Source organism: Acanthopagrus latus, chromosome 17 (genome assembly GCF_904848185.1).
Source record: "Acanthopagrus latus isolate v.2019 chromosome 17, fAcaLat1.1, whole genome shotgun sequence".
Lineage (NCBI taxonomy): Eukaryota > Metazoa > Chordata > Actinopteri > Spariformes > Sparidae > Acanthopagrus > Acanthopagrus latus.
This window is the reverse complement of record NC_051055.1, coordinates 1,246,155-1,262,628: the sequence shown is the minus strand read 5'-3', so window position 1 is coordinate 1,262,628 and position 16,474 is coordinate 1,246,155. Positions and strand designations below refer to the sequence as shown.

Sequence of the window (16,474 nt, the reverse complement as noted above, 5' to 3'; positions counted from 1 at the left end):
ATATATATATATATATATATATATATATATATATATATATATATCTTTAAATTCAGATGTTTTTACTAAACTAGCCTACTGTTACACTCTTCAAAGTTCAATTATGTATGAAAAGACAGGCTTTAGACTCAACAAACGTATTGTTTTTCTATGAACTGACGTCGCTAAGCTACATGAACAGAGTTTATGTCCTACTGACAGAATTAATGTTAATGCAGTTGAGCTGATGACAGACGTATTGAATCGATATGTTACTACACTGATATGGACAGGCCTACCGATGTTACAAGCTACGTAGACAGAAGTGGCAAGATCAACATGTATGTCACATTTAAGAAATGAATGGTTTTAACATTTCAGTGTTGATTAATATAAATCAGTGACAAAATCGCGACAATAGCGCTTCCACCGGGAGTGTGTCCATGATTTTATTTTGAAGTCTCTTGCACATACTTCCCGGCCTAGACTGGAGCCGGCCTGAGGCCGCACCGGAAGCAGCCTGACGCTGGAGGTCACTGGTGCAGTAAAGATACTTGATATTAAGTTTTTCTTATTCATCATGGGCGCATGAAACACTTTAATGTAAAATATTGTATTTTAAATATAGGTTTGGATGATAGCTTACTGTTCATAATACCTTTATTTTGAAAACCGAAAGTAAATAACGCTGTTTCTCCGCATTTACCATACTGCTGAGAATACGTGTACACTCGAAATTTAAGTGCGGCTGATTTGACCACGGAACGTGACGGCCAGCTTGACTGCAGTTCCAAGTCTGTTGCTGTGTCCCAATTCAGGGTCTGCACACTTTGAGTGCGCGTTTTAAGTGCGTTTACGTCACTGTGCCGCGGCGAAGGGTGTCCCAATTCAAAGTGTTCTCATAATGAAAGATGGTAAGACGTGTTTATTATGCAGTGGCTTTTATGCATTGTTGTTGTGCATTGGATGCATTTATGTTCATCATCACTGGGACATTACAAGTGCGTGTTCTATCCGTGCGTCAAAAGTTGCTAGGGCCGTTTTTTGTTCCCAGTCCGTCACTGCGTGGGGATGTGGATGCAGCACGTGCTGATTGTGAAATATTGGAAAACTTTTGGAAACGGGTGGATGTGCGGTGTGGGTGTGGTGAACAGAGAGTATCACAGTGAGCCCCGTGACACTGAGCAGCAGTTAGTTCCTGTACTGTTAGAGTGTTCAGGGCCGCCGCGGGGAAACTAACATGGTAGGAGTCATTTTTCACTACATTAGTTGGTGAGCTTAGCTTATTTTAGCTGTTCTCACACACAGAACAAACAGAAGAGGATAGTGACAAGGTTTTTGAAATGCTTCATTTTCAGTTCGCCGGACACTTCCGGGGTTCTTACAGCAAATCGTTCGAGTTCAGTTCGGTGAATGACACTTATGAGAACTGACTGTTAATAAATCATAACAAAGGACTTGAGATTGATGTGGTGATTGACGTCACTAACTCGGTTCGTCTTTACTGAGACGTCTTTACATCATTTGGTTAAAGTAGGAACAATGGCGAGAGTAAAGCTAGCCTACTGCTGTGGAACAATTGGAGAAGTGTGATCATATATTGGTTATAACTTCAGGAACGAGATCAAGATGTATGCAGCATTAGGCTGTCAAAGTGAAAGACAAGTAAACAGCTTTTGACTGATGTAGTTGTTAACGTAGTTACTGCCAGACGGGATGTATTTGTGTATGTCATATGACATTGTGATATACTATAGGATGTCTGATATGATCTGATATGACATGTGATATGATCTGATCAGACACGTGATGTGATATGTGGTTTGATGTGATATGACATGTATGTGCTATGACGTGATATATGTGCTATATGTGGTATGATGTGATATGATGACAGTTCAAGAACACACTGTAAGTCATTCCACTTTTGAGGGGCACAGACCTGAAAAGCACTTTTCCCCAATTTGGTCCTTACAGTGGGAATGTTTATAATCAAGGGCTCTTGTGAACTACTGTGCAAGTTACAAGTTCTAAATGAGCTAAAATTGCTGAGATAGACAGGTCAAACATGCAGCAGGGCCTTGTAGATAAAAATCATGCAGTGTTGTTCCCTCCTTACAGATACAGATGGCCATCCAACTTTGTTCTACTGAACACATTGATGAGTTCTAAACCCATCACCTGTAATAAAACAAGTGCAGAATGATACACTGCATCAAGGGGCTTCAAATGTGATATGACATGTGATATGTGATATGACATGTGATGTGATCTAAACATACTGTCTCTACTAATGGAAACACAGTTATCTCTGGATGTCATTATAAGACATGTTTTTCATTGTAATTGACTGGCTGTCTACAATGGGGTTATTTATAGAATTAAGTGGGATCATCTTTTGTTTTAACGGCTCACAGTGCAGTGAACCTGTCCTGTCATGTTATCCCACAGAGCTGACTGGACAGTAAACATGGGTCAGAGAGAAGATGCCCAGCTGTCCTGTCTTAATGTCCTCACCTACCACAGAGAGCTGCTGGTGTCCAGGTTGAGGAGCATCCAGTGCATCTTGGACAACCTGTCGGCCTGTGGCTTCCTCTGTGAAGAGGATGTGGAGATCATACAGAGAACTGTCACAAAGGCAGATCAGGTAGGAACACAAAAGTCACCAGTTTAAAGACATGTTTCATTGTCATTCAACAAAAAACCCCAAATGTCCAAAATGAAGCAGAAAGTCTGGGAAATTTAACCAACACAGACTTGTTTTAAACTATTTTTTTTCTAGGTGCGAAAAATCTTGGAGCTTGTCCAGTGCAAAGGGGATGAGGCCTGTGAATATTTCATTTACATCATATATAAAGTATGTGATGCATACATAGACCTCCAGCCATGGTTGAAAGAGATCAACTACAACCCAAGTAATGACATTGCGTTGATGAAAGTGGTTAACACAGATCCCAGTAAGTATCAAGTCACTAATGGTGCTCTGTGCCACTCATACGTTATTTTTTTTATATTGTAAGATAGACAACACCGTTCAAACAGGTGATGGTATCATGATTGGCCATGAAAGGGGGCATCCTCGAAAGGATGGGGAGAGCCTCACCACTCTGTGAAACACATAGTAGAAAGGAGACTGATTGTTTTTACCAAAATTTTGAGTAGTTTAATCAGTGTAGTGGAGCTAAAAAGCATGATATTCCATCTAAAACATAGTATCAGATACTTGGGAAAAATAGAAGAAATAGTACAGTAAACATACTTCATAATCATTTCATATCATTTGTCAAACTGTAAACCAACAGCTCGTCTGGTTCCCATTATGGTCTACCAAACAGCAGGATTAAAGAAACTGAGCAGCTTCAGTCTGCATACTAACATCTGTTTTTTTTTTTAGTATATTTTTTTGGCCTTTTGGCGTTATTGATAGGACAGCTGAAGACTTAGACAGGAAACAGGATGAGAGAGAGTGGAAGTGACATGCAGCAAAGGGCCCCAGGCCAGGAGTCGAACCCGAGTCCACTGCAGTGAGGACACATGGGACACCTGCACTAACTGAGCTAAATGGCGCCCCCTTACTAACATCATTGACTGTCTTGAAGTCTTAATAAAAGGTAGCATGTCTGTAGCTCTGGGTATCAAAACCTGTCATCAGATGTACAGATTTGTCTTCTTGTTTAGTCTTATTTAGTTATTATTTATCAGATACATTTAACATTGTTTGAGGTAAACTGTGGTAATTAGGGAACATCTACACATCACAACAACACAACATTTACACATTCTCCAATTCAAATGAAAACTGGAATCCAGCCACCACTGCTAAATGTATTTTGTATAGGGATCATAATTAGTCTGTACTGTAATTCTTCAGATGTACATTCATAAATAATAAATAAAGAGTGTTGGGTTTTGGGCTGTTGGGAATAAAAGAGGCATTTGAACACACAAGTTCTGTTAAATTATGATGCATTCTGGCATTTTGTAGACTGGGGAGGGATTAACTGTCTAAATCTACTGTGTGTTTCACTAATTCACTGTGTACCTCTAAGTCAGCAGGTATTCATCAAAGTTGAGGCATGAGATGGGCCGGGACACCAACTTCATCATGTCGTACGGCCAGAGAGCGGAGACCCGCCTGGAGGACTTGTACACTGACACACTGATGGAACTGTTGAATGACTCTGATGAAAGTCTGGGCTTTTTGGAGAGTCTAGACCAGCTCCTAGGAGACCATGCTGCCTTCAATCCCCAGGGGGAAACAACCTATGTGATGGGGGATGTAGGTGTGGGAAAATCTATCCTCCTTCAGAAGCTCCAGAACCTCTGGTCCAAGAAAGAGCTACAGACTGACGCCATCTTCTTCTTTAAATTCCGCTGTAGGATGTTCAGTGTCTTCAAGGACACCGAGCAGGTCTCCCTCAGAGACCTTTTGTTCAAGTACAACTGCTACCCAGATCACGATCCAGACAATGAGGTGTTTGATTACATCCTGCGCTTCCCTGAGAAGATTATTTTTACATTTGATGGCTATGATGAGATCCAGGATGATCTGGACCTGATCAATGTACCTGAGGTGGTGTCGCCTGAAGAAAAGGCACACCCCCTCCAGCTGCTCATCAGCCTGCTCTGTGGGAAACTACTAAAGGGCTCCCAGAAGGTGCTGACGGCCCGGACAGGGATTGAGCTCCAGAGTAGAGTGATCAGAAAAAAGGTGGCTCTGCGAGGCTTCTCCCCCACTCACCTGAAGACCTACATTGATCTGCACTTCAGGGAGCAGGAGCACAGAGAGCTGGTGTCTGTCCAGCTGGATGCCAACCCCCACCTATGTGGACTATGCTCCACCCCGCTGTTTTGCTGGATTGTATTCCAGAGCTTTAGGCACCTGCACACTATGCATGATAGTTTTCATCTGCCTGAAACTTCCATTACACTCACTGACATCTTCCTGCTGCTGTCAGAGGTGTTCCTATGTCGCTCAGCCTCACCTGCACATAACCTGCTGAAGAAAAGCACTCGGTGTGCCTCAGAAACATTTAAACGGGGGCTCAAGCCTCTCGCAGCTCTCGCTAAACTGGCCCTTCAGAGTAGTGAGAGAGGTAGCTTCATTTGCAGCCAGGAGGAGATCACTGTGTGTGGCCTGGCAGAGGAGGACCTGCCCCTGGGCTTTCTTAGACCTGTCAGCGAGTGTGATGGCAGTCAAAGCCCTGCTACATTTGAGTTTGTCCACATCACCCTCCAGTCTTTTCTGGCTGCGTTTGCGCTTGTGTTGGATGAGCAGGCTGCTGCCAGCTCCATCCTCAGGTTCTTCACAGAGTGCAGCAGGAAAAGAGACTCAGCCTGTTTGCCTTTTCCGTCTTGTATTCGTGGCTCTTCAAAGCCCAGTGAAAAGCAACTGTTTGCAACTAACGAACACCTCCAGTTCACTAATCTGTTCTTGTGTGGACTGCTGTCCAAGGCCCAACGCAGCCTAATGGAGCATCTGGTATCACCAGTGCTACTGAAGAAAAAACAGGCCTTACTCAAATCCTACCTTTCCACCAGAGTCAAGTCCAGTCTCCGTGGCTTACCCCACTACCACAGTGACGAGGGCAAGAAAGTCCATGTTATGCCCAACTTCCTTTGGACACTGAGGTGCATCTTTGAGACAGGGAGCAAAGATATTGCTCAGATGACAGCCAGAGGGATCACAGCTGGCCTGATCAAGCTGGGTTACTGTAACATGTACTCAGGTGACTGCACCGCCCTCAACTTTGTTCTGCAGCACCGTCAGAAACCCCTAGGACTAGACATGGACAACAACAACATCAGTGACTATGGGGTGATGCAGCTTAAGCTCTCCTTCAGTAAAATCACAGTTGTGAGGTCAGTTTAAATATAAACATGGTTGCTTCCAAACTGTTTTAAGAACATTCACAAACATTTTAAAAGGTATACAGTATAGTTGATGTATCACACTAATCACACTGCTCCTCTGCAGATTGTGTGTAAATCGCCTGACTGACACCAGCATTGAGATTCTTGCTGAGGAGCTATGTAAGCACAAAGTTGTGGAAGTCTTGGGGTGAGTAACCATGTCAATTGTTACAGTGTATTCAACACTAGGTAGTTTGCATTCCACTCATTTTCAAGATACATCAGTGGTGGAAAAAGTATCCAGATATTTATCTCAAATAAAATAACTCGTATAACAGTCTTATATGTTCAAATTCAAGTATCAAAGTACAAGTATGAAAACTAACCATACTTTTGTGCATGTCACCTGTGACTGAAGTAGTATCTTTTGTATGTCTGATGCATCAATGTGCACAGCATTTTACATTTTTGTAGCTGGCTGAGTTGGAGCTATATATACAGTTTAGTCCACTGGTTCCCAGCCTAAGGGACGAGCTGCTCCAAATGGTCTCCAGATACATCTGTTGAGAGAGGATTATGGGGATTATTGGATAAAAACGATATAAGGTTCTTCAGTCTAAAAACATTGGGAACCACTAATTAAATCTTTATAAATGCCTTGTGTTTTATAAGATTATCGTTTGCCTTTTTGTCTCTTTTGTTAATCTGAAAAGTGATTATTAACAAATGAGGAAAAAAGTACTGCAGTTATACGTGGAGAAGTGTCTGTCCTCATGTCATCCTGTCTGTCCTACCGACTCTTCTTCCTGAAAAACAGCATCTGTCCCCGGCAAAAACCTTTAACTCAAGTGTTTGTCTCCTTCACTGTTGTGGTGTTGTAGTTACCTTTATCACTTTCCAGGATGTTGGTGGGTCAGGATCATCATCATGACATGTACCACCACGCCTCTTTAGGATACGTAGCACTGGCTTGCTGTGTCAATTACACATCAGAGCTGTTTTGTATCTGTGTGAATAAAGGCGGAACATACGCGAACCTCCACTGCAGCGATAATTTCTTTGTGTGAAAAGGGCCACTGCCTCTTTCTATAAATCACAGCCCGGCGATACTCGGGATAACCCACAGACCTTCTTCTAAGCATATTTTTAATGTACATATTGGAACTATTTTCTCTCCATGAAGCTACGTCCATCAGTTTGGAATGTAAACATCAATGCAGTCCTCCTCGGCTGAGCCGTAACACTAGTTAGCTTATCTAGCTAGCCTCTTGCCTGTGGGAAGATGCACACTTGCTTCAGTGCAGTGACATGGAAAGAAAATAGTATATGTAGATAATAAGTGTGTGCCCACTCTGCTGTTATGGAGCTTTTGATTACTTGCCTCAAACCTCCAGTTGTCATGAAAAAGAAAAACCAGAGGCTGGCCTTGAACGAGGTGTTATCTTAGTTACACATAACATTTTAAACACAACATGAAAAGTTGTTTTTAGTATGTTTTTAGTGAAATCAATGCTTTGAGTTGCTGTGGTGAGTTTGTCTCCTTCATCCTGAGAAGAGGAATGTTTCCTATAGAGCTTCCATGGTGTAATAGTTGTACAATAAGTAGTGGTGGACAGAAAATATTTGGATAACTATTCGCAGCATGACAAAAAATATTCAAGTTTTCATTCATCACATTCTGGTCTCTGGGGTATATGATTTTATTATATGCAAATGTTAGAAGTACATCAGATTCACTAGCAAGTAAAGGCAGAGTACTAAAACAAAACATATTAGTGCTTCATAAAATGCAGTTTTGTGTTTTTCTGAGAGTAAAACAGAATATTTGTCTATGTTATATCTTTTTGCCCTCAGGCTATACAACAATAACATCACAGATGCTGGAGCCAAGCTCGTTGCTCAGATAATTGAGGAATGCCCAAAGCTGCGAGTCCTCAAGTATGTCTCTCTTGCTCTCGCTCTCTAGCTCTCTCTCTCTCCCCGTCGGATGTCTCTTAAATTGATGTTGATATGACTTTGTCTTCAGGATTGGTAAAAACAGCATAACTGCTCTTGGCGGGAAGTATTTGGCCAGCGCAATTCAGAAGAGCACTTCTATATTTGATGTGGGGTAAGACGTCGCTCTTTTAAACTGTTGTTGTCACACTGTTTCTACTGTAATCTACTGGACTGGATGGGACTGTACTGTACTGTACTGTACTGTCCTGAAAAAGCCAGTGACAAATGGGGATTTTCAGACGGTAACATTAAAAGGTTTATCACCACCTCTTGAAAATCAATCATGATTAAAATGTGACAGTCTCACCCAAGTTTGACAAAACATTGGAACAGTTCCACATTTTGAACTTTACAGACTACAGCCAAAAACCCATTTGTGGATAAAGCGGTGTGTTTGGAGAGGAGTTGTTTGACTTGTTTAATTTTGATGCCACCGCTCTGTGTTTGTCTGCTTCTTGATGCACTTTTTTCTTGCAGAATGTGGGGGAACAGTATTAGCGATGAGGGAGCAGAAGCATTTGCAGGAGCTTTGAGGCACCACCCAAGGCTCACCAACCTCAGGTGGGACTGCAGCTACCTACAAATGCAATCAAAATTCTGATTTTATCATCATTGATTAATTAGTATCTTTCGGTTTCTGTGTTCTAGTCTCTCAGCCAATTGCATCACTTCTAAAGGTGGACAGTGCCTGGCAGAAGCACTGAAAGAGAACAGCGTCCTCAGGATATTTTGGTAGGCAGGTCACTTTGTTAGAGCGAAGTGATTTTTAGTGTTCCAACACGCTACTCTTTTCACGTGTGTGTGTGTGTGTGTGTCTGTTGTAGGCTAGTGCAGAATGAGTTGACCGATGATGCAGCTCCACATTTGGCTGAATTGGTCCAAGCGAACACAGGTTTAAGCCACCTCTGGTAAGGAAAACACACTCATGGCCACAACACCATGAAGGAGACCTGTCGAGTACCCTGGTCAGACATCAACTGTTCAGACCTCCCCTGCTCTGTGTTTATCTGCAGGTTAATCAACAACCAGTTTACTGTGGATGGCATCAGACAGCTTGCTGAGGCCCTCACTCACAACTCAACAATCAAAGAGATATGGTGAAGGCATTTCTTAGTTTCTTCATTTCTTTCTGTCTTTAAAAATGAAAGTATACTTCAGCCTAGCAGCCCAGGGCTGTTGTAGAGCCAGTGTCTTGTTATTGAAAGGTCGCTGGTTCAATTCTCCTGGTCTGCATGTTGAAGTTTCCTTTGGCAAGATGCTGAACCCCAAACGGCTGGTCGGCTCCTTGCATGGCAGCCACCACCATCAGTGTATGAATGTCCATATTGTAAGTTGCTTTGTACAAAAGCGTCTGCTAATGTAAATATAAAATGTAGTGAGACTATAGCGCTTGTCACACACAGATTCTGCCTTATGTCCACAAGGAAGGCTCGCCTTTATGCTGCCTTTGTCTTTTCACACTGAACCAAGCAGCACCAACTTAAAGCTGCTCCAGTCTGTCATTTGATTAATTCAGTCATTTGGAGTCTGTCACTAGCGGGGAGGGAGGCTGTTTTCTGGGGTCTCAGTCGGGAGGGCTGACCGTCGCCCTGATTTCTTTCAATATTAGTTGCCAGAGACAACTACAACACAATAGTGGAAGGCGACACAGACATGATGAGTTAAAGTTTTTTGCTGCAAGTCGCGTCACATAATCACCGCAATTCAACTGTGGGAGCTGCCTGGCTTTGCTGCCGGGGACAGACTGTTTTTCTCGGCTTTTCCACGTATTTATGTGGTAATTTTTCCTCATAAGTTTCAAAAGACACAACCATTTACCACGTTACTGTTGTCTGTTCCTGTAGTGTTGCTCTGTGGGTTGAAGTGTGGGACATTTCTCTTTTATTTGATGGCTGAAGGATGTGTTTAGCTGTCAGACTGTGAACACCATCAGATCGACACACTCTTGTCCCGCGCTGATGGCTTTTCCATTCACACGGACGCTGTGTATCCTCTGCTGTCTCTGCTCTCTGATGCTACCTCCAGCAGTCGAACAAAACCCCCCAGTCCACCTCTGTAACGGTGAGGCGGAGGAGCACAAGATTCTTGCCTTCAAAGGGCAGTGTGAATGGGGCTTATCTAACATTTGCTGACATTGTCTAAGTTACAATGAGGTGTTGAGAGTGTTGTTATTTATAGACTCAATTTATCTTTTGTTTTGATTTACATCATTGTTAAAAACAAAAACACTGATTATACCAACACATTTATTAACATTGATAAATATACCAAAATATTTCTGTTGATCAATGATTCAGATTAATTCTGTTAAAATATTATCACACAGAAATTAGACAGCATAATATGTATTCACCTCTCCCCTGGAATAGCAAAGTGGGAGGGCTGATTTTAGTGGCCAGTGGTTCCATTAGCAAAAATCCTTTTCATTTCCTGTGACACACAGCTGGAGCACTTTTACAACTTGGATGGGCATTAGACTCTCCTTGTTGAATCATCAGTACAAAGAGGATCGGGACTGAGAAAATACCTGCTTCTTTGGTAAAAAGAGGGCGGTACAATTATTGACTCAAAAGATGCATTTCAGTGACAAACATCCCAAACCGAGCTTAAAATTATGTTACATGCATTGCTAACGTCATGTGATGGCAAAAGATGAGAAACAAAGTTGAAATCATTGAAATTGGTGACCGTTTGTATTAAGGTAATATAATGAATGTTGTTTGATGACAAATGAAATTATATATATATATATATATATATATATATATATATATATATATATATATATATATATATATATATATATATATATATATATATATAAACAAATGATTTTTATTTTATTTTCTTAATAACCATTTGTCCTGAACCATAAAACATGTAAACTGCCTTAATCGTCGGATTCTCAAATTCAGCTGCAAGTTCGCCATGACGACATCATAATCTCTGTAGATCTGGTGGTTTTTATCAAGCTGCTCTGCTCCCCAAGCTAGTGTGTAACTAGCCATCAAAAAAAGGACAGGTTTTTGACAACAAATAGACCGAAGGAGCAGATCAACAGCCCTTCCGTGGAGGACTCTGCTGCAAAAAACACAAGAACTCATGACCAACTAAAATTTTGAAAATATGAGGCAGTATACATTAAGTATGGCTTTATAGCTGTACAGAAAAATGGCCATGATTGCCCAAAATAACTTAGAATAGTCTACATGTATAGGAATCCTTTACTTCTCACAGTTACACAAAAAAGATTATGATCTTCAGTCAGTTTAATGTTTCAGGTTTGAGGTATAAAACATTTTTCACATGTCTGAATATAGTGTGCTTTCTTGAATCGTTTGACGAAGACAATTATTTCACTGTATATGCTTGATATATTTATCAGGATAAAGAGAACACGCCGTCTTGGTGCTGATGAGGCATTTCCCTCTTTCTCCTGCCTTCTTTGTTGCAGCTCTGAGAGCTTTCTCATGTTTCATTGGCAGTAGTGAAAAGTAGTACACATATCAAATTGTGCAACATTTCCAGTTACAGCTGTTATATAGCTTCAAATGATGCTCCTCTTTTGCTCAGCCATCATTACCGAATGTTGGACTGAACTGGTGGTCTGGGTGTGCATCGGGTGAGCTTTTTTGTACATGAGTGTTGCACACAACAGGATTATAAAACAGCAGTGCAGAAGCAAATAGAAGGTGACAGCTCCATCAATCAGTCTACTGGTTAATACAAATACAGTATGTTGAGACAATATAGAAGAGAGAAACTCAAGCAAATCTCTTTGTAGCCATCGACTCGTTGCTTATATCAAACTTCGAAAGTGGTGTTTTGGTAGTATGGATATTTTGGAATTGATCAGTCGATTTCCATGTGTTCTGAATGTGCGTGTCTCATCTTGTTCCCTCAGTGTGAAAGGAAACCAGCTCTCTCCAGAGGAAGAGAAACAGTTTGAGGCAGAGAAAAGGCTGCGGTTCCACTGACTGGGAACTCTTGAGAAACGGATTGCTCTCAAGACAGAAACACAGATGTGTGTCCACTGAATCATGCAACATTCTGTCTGCCAGCATACAGTCACACTGTCCGCTTCAGTGGAAACACTTGGCATTGATTGCATCTTTGATCATTGATGAAGCCATTTTTACACTGTGTCATGTTCCTGTGGAGATTTTTACATGACATGTCGACAAATGTCGAACAGGTTTGATTGACTGTTAAGGGAAAAGGAAGTAGAAGCACCAGTGAAAAAACACTTCCTTTTTCATGAACCTTTGTATGGAGCTTGTTTTTGTTTGAACTATTTAATTTATTATCTGACTGTTACTCGTGGTCCTGCGTTTTACAGTGTTTTGCTGTCTGAATGTGTTCTGTGGTGTACTTCAGCGTGAAGACAGCATTGTTGATGCAATATGTACTGTTTGTGCTCTCTTTGTATTCCTGATCTGTGTCATTCTGTAGACCTTCGGCACAGCTCACTTAGTAACCTGTTGACATAAGAAACTCGTAAAATGAATGAATGAAAGAATGAACTATTCAACAGCCACTGTACTGGCATATAGTACAGTGGCTGTATGAGCCAGCATGGACTCAATAGGACTGTCCAGAAACTGATGACCCATTGAGAAAGGTAACCATAATTGAGGTTACAAATCACCAGATCACACCAGTGCTCCCTCCTGGATAATATTTAAGAATATCTTCTGTGAAACAGGCTTGTTATTCCTCCTTGATTATGATGATATTTGAGGAAACTCTTGGTCAATGTGACCACAGCTTTCCCTCCTCACACAGAAGAAGGCCACTGAACATCATCTATTTTTCAAATGGCACACAAACAATTGAGTAGAACACTTCATACCCAGTCATCAGGATAAAATAGACCATAAGCACAATGTTGTCACAAGATACATATTGAAAAATGTAATGCTAAATAAAAAAAAAACAAAGTTTCAACTTATCTGTTGTTTTGCAGAAACTAACTTAGCCAACATTTATTTTTAATTATTGCCATTAGTCCCAATACTTCAATAAAGTAAGGGACTTATGGCAGACAAAACATCAGATGTGACATCCCAACTTCCAGGTCCTTAAATTGTCTTTAATTCAGTTTTATAATGTTAGGCCTTAAAAGTCCTTAAACTTTCTTACATTTGAATTTGTGAAGGCTTTTTTGCTCCCTTCCGTTCTTTTTCTTTTTCTGCTTTTTCCATGAAGGTCCCGGGGATGTTGCTGCTTTTATCCCCCTAAGGGGTTGCAGGGTTACTGGGGCCAAATCCAGTTTACTCTCTGAGCGGCAGCTCATCACAGGACCCTTACTGATGGCAGAGGCTGCAACACAGGTGCCAACTGCACATCAGTCAAGCTCTTTTTAACCTCCCACTGAAACTAATGTGCTTAAACATTAAACTGTAGATTCACCTAAATCATTTTAAAAATTGTATTCCTACACAGGACCTACGTCTCCATGGGATTACACACAGTTTAGTGGTTGTATAAAAAATAATTATTTGTCAAAAATCTGTCTTGAGTTTGGTTGAAAATGATCTTGAAAAGGTCTTTTTTAGCATACAGACTGTCTGACACCTGTAGACAACCTGTTCTAGTTCTAGTATGGGTCAAGCTCCAAAAACACTGGAGCCTTCAATTTCCCATAATGCTTGATAGCATCATTTATTTGAACATTCTTTCCTGGTAAATGCCCACATACAGTATTACTGGAAAATTGAGTTTTACATTTAAAACCAACCGAAGTTCTCCTATAATTTTCCTACCTACCTGTAAATAATTGAACCACCATCACCATCATTATCAGTCCGTACAACAGCCTGTCCTAACTTGTACACAAAAGTAACATTCTTCACTTGACTTGCACTCAGCTTTCACAGAAGTGTATTTGCAAAAATGAGCACAGTAATGACACTGTTAGGCTGATTAGATGGCTGGATATTTACCAAAAAAATTTGGATTAGCTTCAAACACAAAATTTTACATAAAAATGCAACAAGTACAAGAAAATGATTATCCAAAGGATTCACTCTTAATTGCTTTTTGTACATAGTTTTACAGAGAAGAAGTATGTCAGTATGTTTTACGTTAAGGTTTTCCCTCTGTATCAGTCACATTCACACGTTCTGTGTTACATTCCATCGGGTGGGGTTTGCTGGGGCTCAGAACTTGCAACAAATAAATTATTACAGTGCTAAAAAGTGCTTGACTGATTCTAAAGCAGCTCATGTAAGGCTTCTTTTAGGGCAGTACCCTCAGTGTCTCTCGCACTGCCAGTACAACTAAAGACCACACAATCTGTCCCAGAACTGAGGAAATACACCACTGACTTCGTCCAAACTCACTGCTGTGGCTCAAACACCTAAAACACAGTCTGAAGGGGACTTCCTATTGTATGTGCAAATAGAGGAAGCCCTGATGTGTGGTAGTTGCAAAATATCATGTGACATATTTGAGCTGAAACAATGTAAAAACAGAAGAATCTGATGTTGTCCAGTGAAAGCCCGGAGACACAGTATATTTCCATGAAAACAAGTGTCTCTGTCCACTGGGGAAGGACATGTGATGAATGGACGCCCCTGCCTTTTCCTCGATACCTTTCCACATTAATCCTCAGTTTAAAGGTTTCATCTTTTCTCTTTTGCTGCTGGAGGTGTTATGTCATCATATCTATTGAAGGCTGGATTTGTTACACTTTTCTCTAAACTTCACAGACAAATAAAGAGACATCACTAGTCAGTGTCAGACCTCACAGTAACAACATGTGTGATCAGTCATGGAAATGATGATCAGTAATAACGGCTGTCTGTCAGGTTATAGTTAGTGATGGAGGTACAGTAGCAGCCCTGTGAGATGTCCAGCAATCACCCACATGTTGAGACTGTTGGTAGAGAACAACATGCGAACTACATGACTATATAACACCACTGTGTGGTGGGATGGTATCACTGCACTCAGCGAATATCTGTGTGGATGTGACCCGGTGGATCCAAAAACTCCAAAGTTCACCAGCTTTTCCTCCAGTGACCCAGAAACAGATTCATCACCATCATCCCGACGTGAACATGACACCACTTGTAAAAATATAAACAGTTTGAAGTATAAATACATACAGGATAGATATCATTTAAAGGGATACTCAGGTCATCTGTCAGTATTGCACTTCCATAAAGTTGGAGGACAGATTTAAAAAAAAAGAAAGAAGCACTCAGTCAAACTCTACCATCAGTGGATCCCAGCAGGGTGAGCAGCATTCTTCTGTGAGGCTCATTGTAAAACAATAGTTACATCAAAAAGATCTAAATTCATTCAGATTCATTTGGATTATTATTAAAAATTTGACGTAATGTAAAGTCTGCACGTGATCTGATAGTTGGCTTCCAGTGATGTCACTCAGTGGCTTGGCTGCATTGTGGGTAATGCACGTGCCAGGTTTGGAATAAGAGGAGAATGCATGGATCAAGTGGTGACATTGCTGGTTTTGCTGTACTGATTTTAAGCATTTGTCTTAAAAAAACAAAAAAACAAAAAAAAAACAAACAAACAACAACAACAAAAAAACCCCGTCTGTAACGAGTCCCACAGTGTTACAAAGTGCAGTGCTAGAGCTGTGCTCTGCTTTTCCAAAACGCCTACATTACCCACAATGCAACTTAGCCACTGGGTGACATGACTGAATTTATCAGACTTTAATGTGTCAGTTTGGTGGAGTTACCATGTTACTGTTTATTTAGCAGCTCTCTCTTATAAGTTATAAGTGACTGATTGACATGAAGCAATATAAAGGGAAAATGTTTGATATATGAAAGCTTCCAGTTTACTAGAATGGAGTTTGATGCTGCATGTACATTGTAGACTGAGTAATAATGTCCCATAATGAACCCACCTATCACAGGACCCGGGAAATCAGCTGCTTTGTTGATTGGCTAGAAAAAACACCTGAACACGCATGCATTTGGGTGGCTGGATACCACTGATATATACTGTATACTCCTAAATATTCACAAATTGACTGATATTCAATTTTCAAATATTGTGTTTGTATATGGCATGATTTGATGCCTTACACACTCCAGAAGTGGAGGAATACAAATTGGTAGTATTACTTTACTACCTGGAGGTAGTTTAAAAGACAGACAGAGGAGCAGAATGGTAAGAAAACAGAGCAACCTACATGCTTTTAAAGTAGCTGTTACAGAAACAGTAAGCAGCTTCTTTGTTATTCCAGTATAAAAATAGTCTTCAGGGTGGTGGGACAAGCGCTGGTTTGTGAGGCTTGACAAAGGTTGTGGAGGAAAGAGGTTACAAGTGCGACTGGAGCTTTGGGATCCACACTGATTTCACTGATGGATTCACGTTTATGAATCACGGTTGATGATGAGCTTGTCAGTGAAATTAACTGTGATACAGTTTTGAAGGAAGTCTGTACACGAAAGCTCTTCCATGGTAGAGGTCTTCTGGCAAACCTGACCCCATGAAAACAAAACAGACAGGTCTAGTCATCCTTTCATCTGGTGTCTGGGATGACTTTACTTGATGCTGGGTCTGTGTTAAGGAAAGCACTTAAATTAAGTTTGGATTAAAGCTACTGGGACCAGAGACATGTCGGCTGTAGTTTAAGCCATGGAAGTAAACTACTTCCAAC

At 40.9% G+C, this 16,474-nt stretch overlaps 1 protein-coding gene across 6 annotated transcripts; it reads left to right on the top strand.

The window, feature by feature from the left end:
• Positions 1–230: 230 nt before the first annotated feature.
• On the top strand, positions 231–14,574 carry nod1 (nucleotide-binding oligomerization domain containing 1). 6 transcript variants are annotated; one of them, XM_037073203.1, is made up of 12 exons: positions 231–320; positions 2,431–2,626; positions 2,762–2,936; positions 4,029–5,841; positions 5,957–6,040; positions 7,687–7,770; positions 7,859–7,942; positions 8,308–8,391; positions 8,479–8,562; positions 8,655–8,738; positions 8,844–8,927; positions 11,735–14,574. In XM_037073203.1, exons 1-12 carry the CDS (start codon positions 265–267, stop codon positions 11,805–11,807), a joined length of 2,901 nt encoding a protein of 966 aa, XP_036929098.1. In that variant the 5' UTR covers positions 231–264; the 3' UTR covers positions 11,808–14,574. The 6 variants fall into 6 exon arrangements, with proteins under 6 accessions (XP_036929098.1, XP_036929100.1, XP_036929099.1 ...); XM_037073205.1 differs by lacking the exon at positions 231–320 and adding an exon at positions 740–893; XM_037073204.1 differs by lacking the exon at positions 231–320 and adding an exon at positions 1,080–1,222.
• Positions 14,575–16,474: the final 1,900 nt, after the last annotated feature.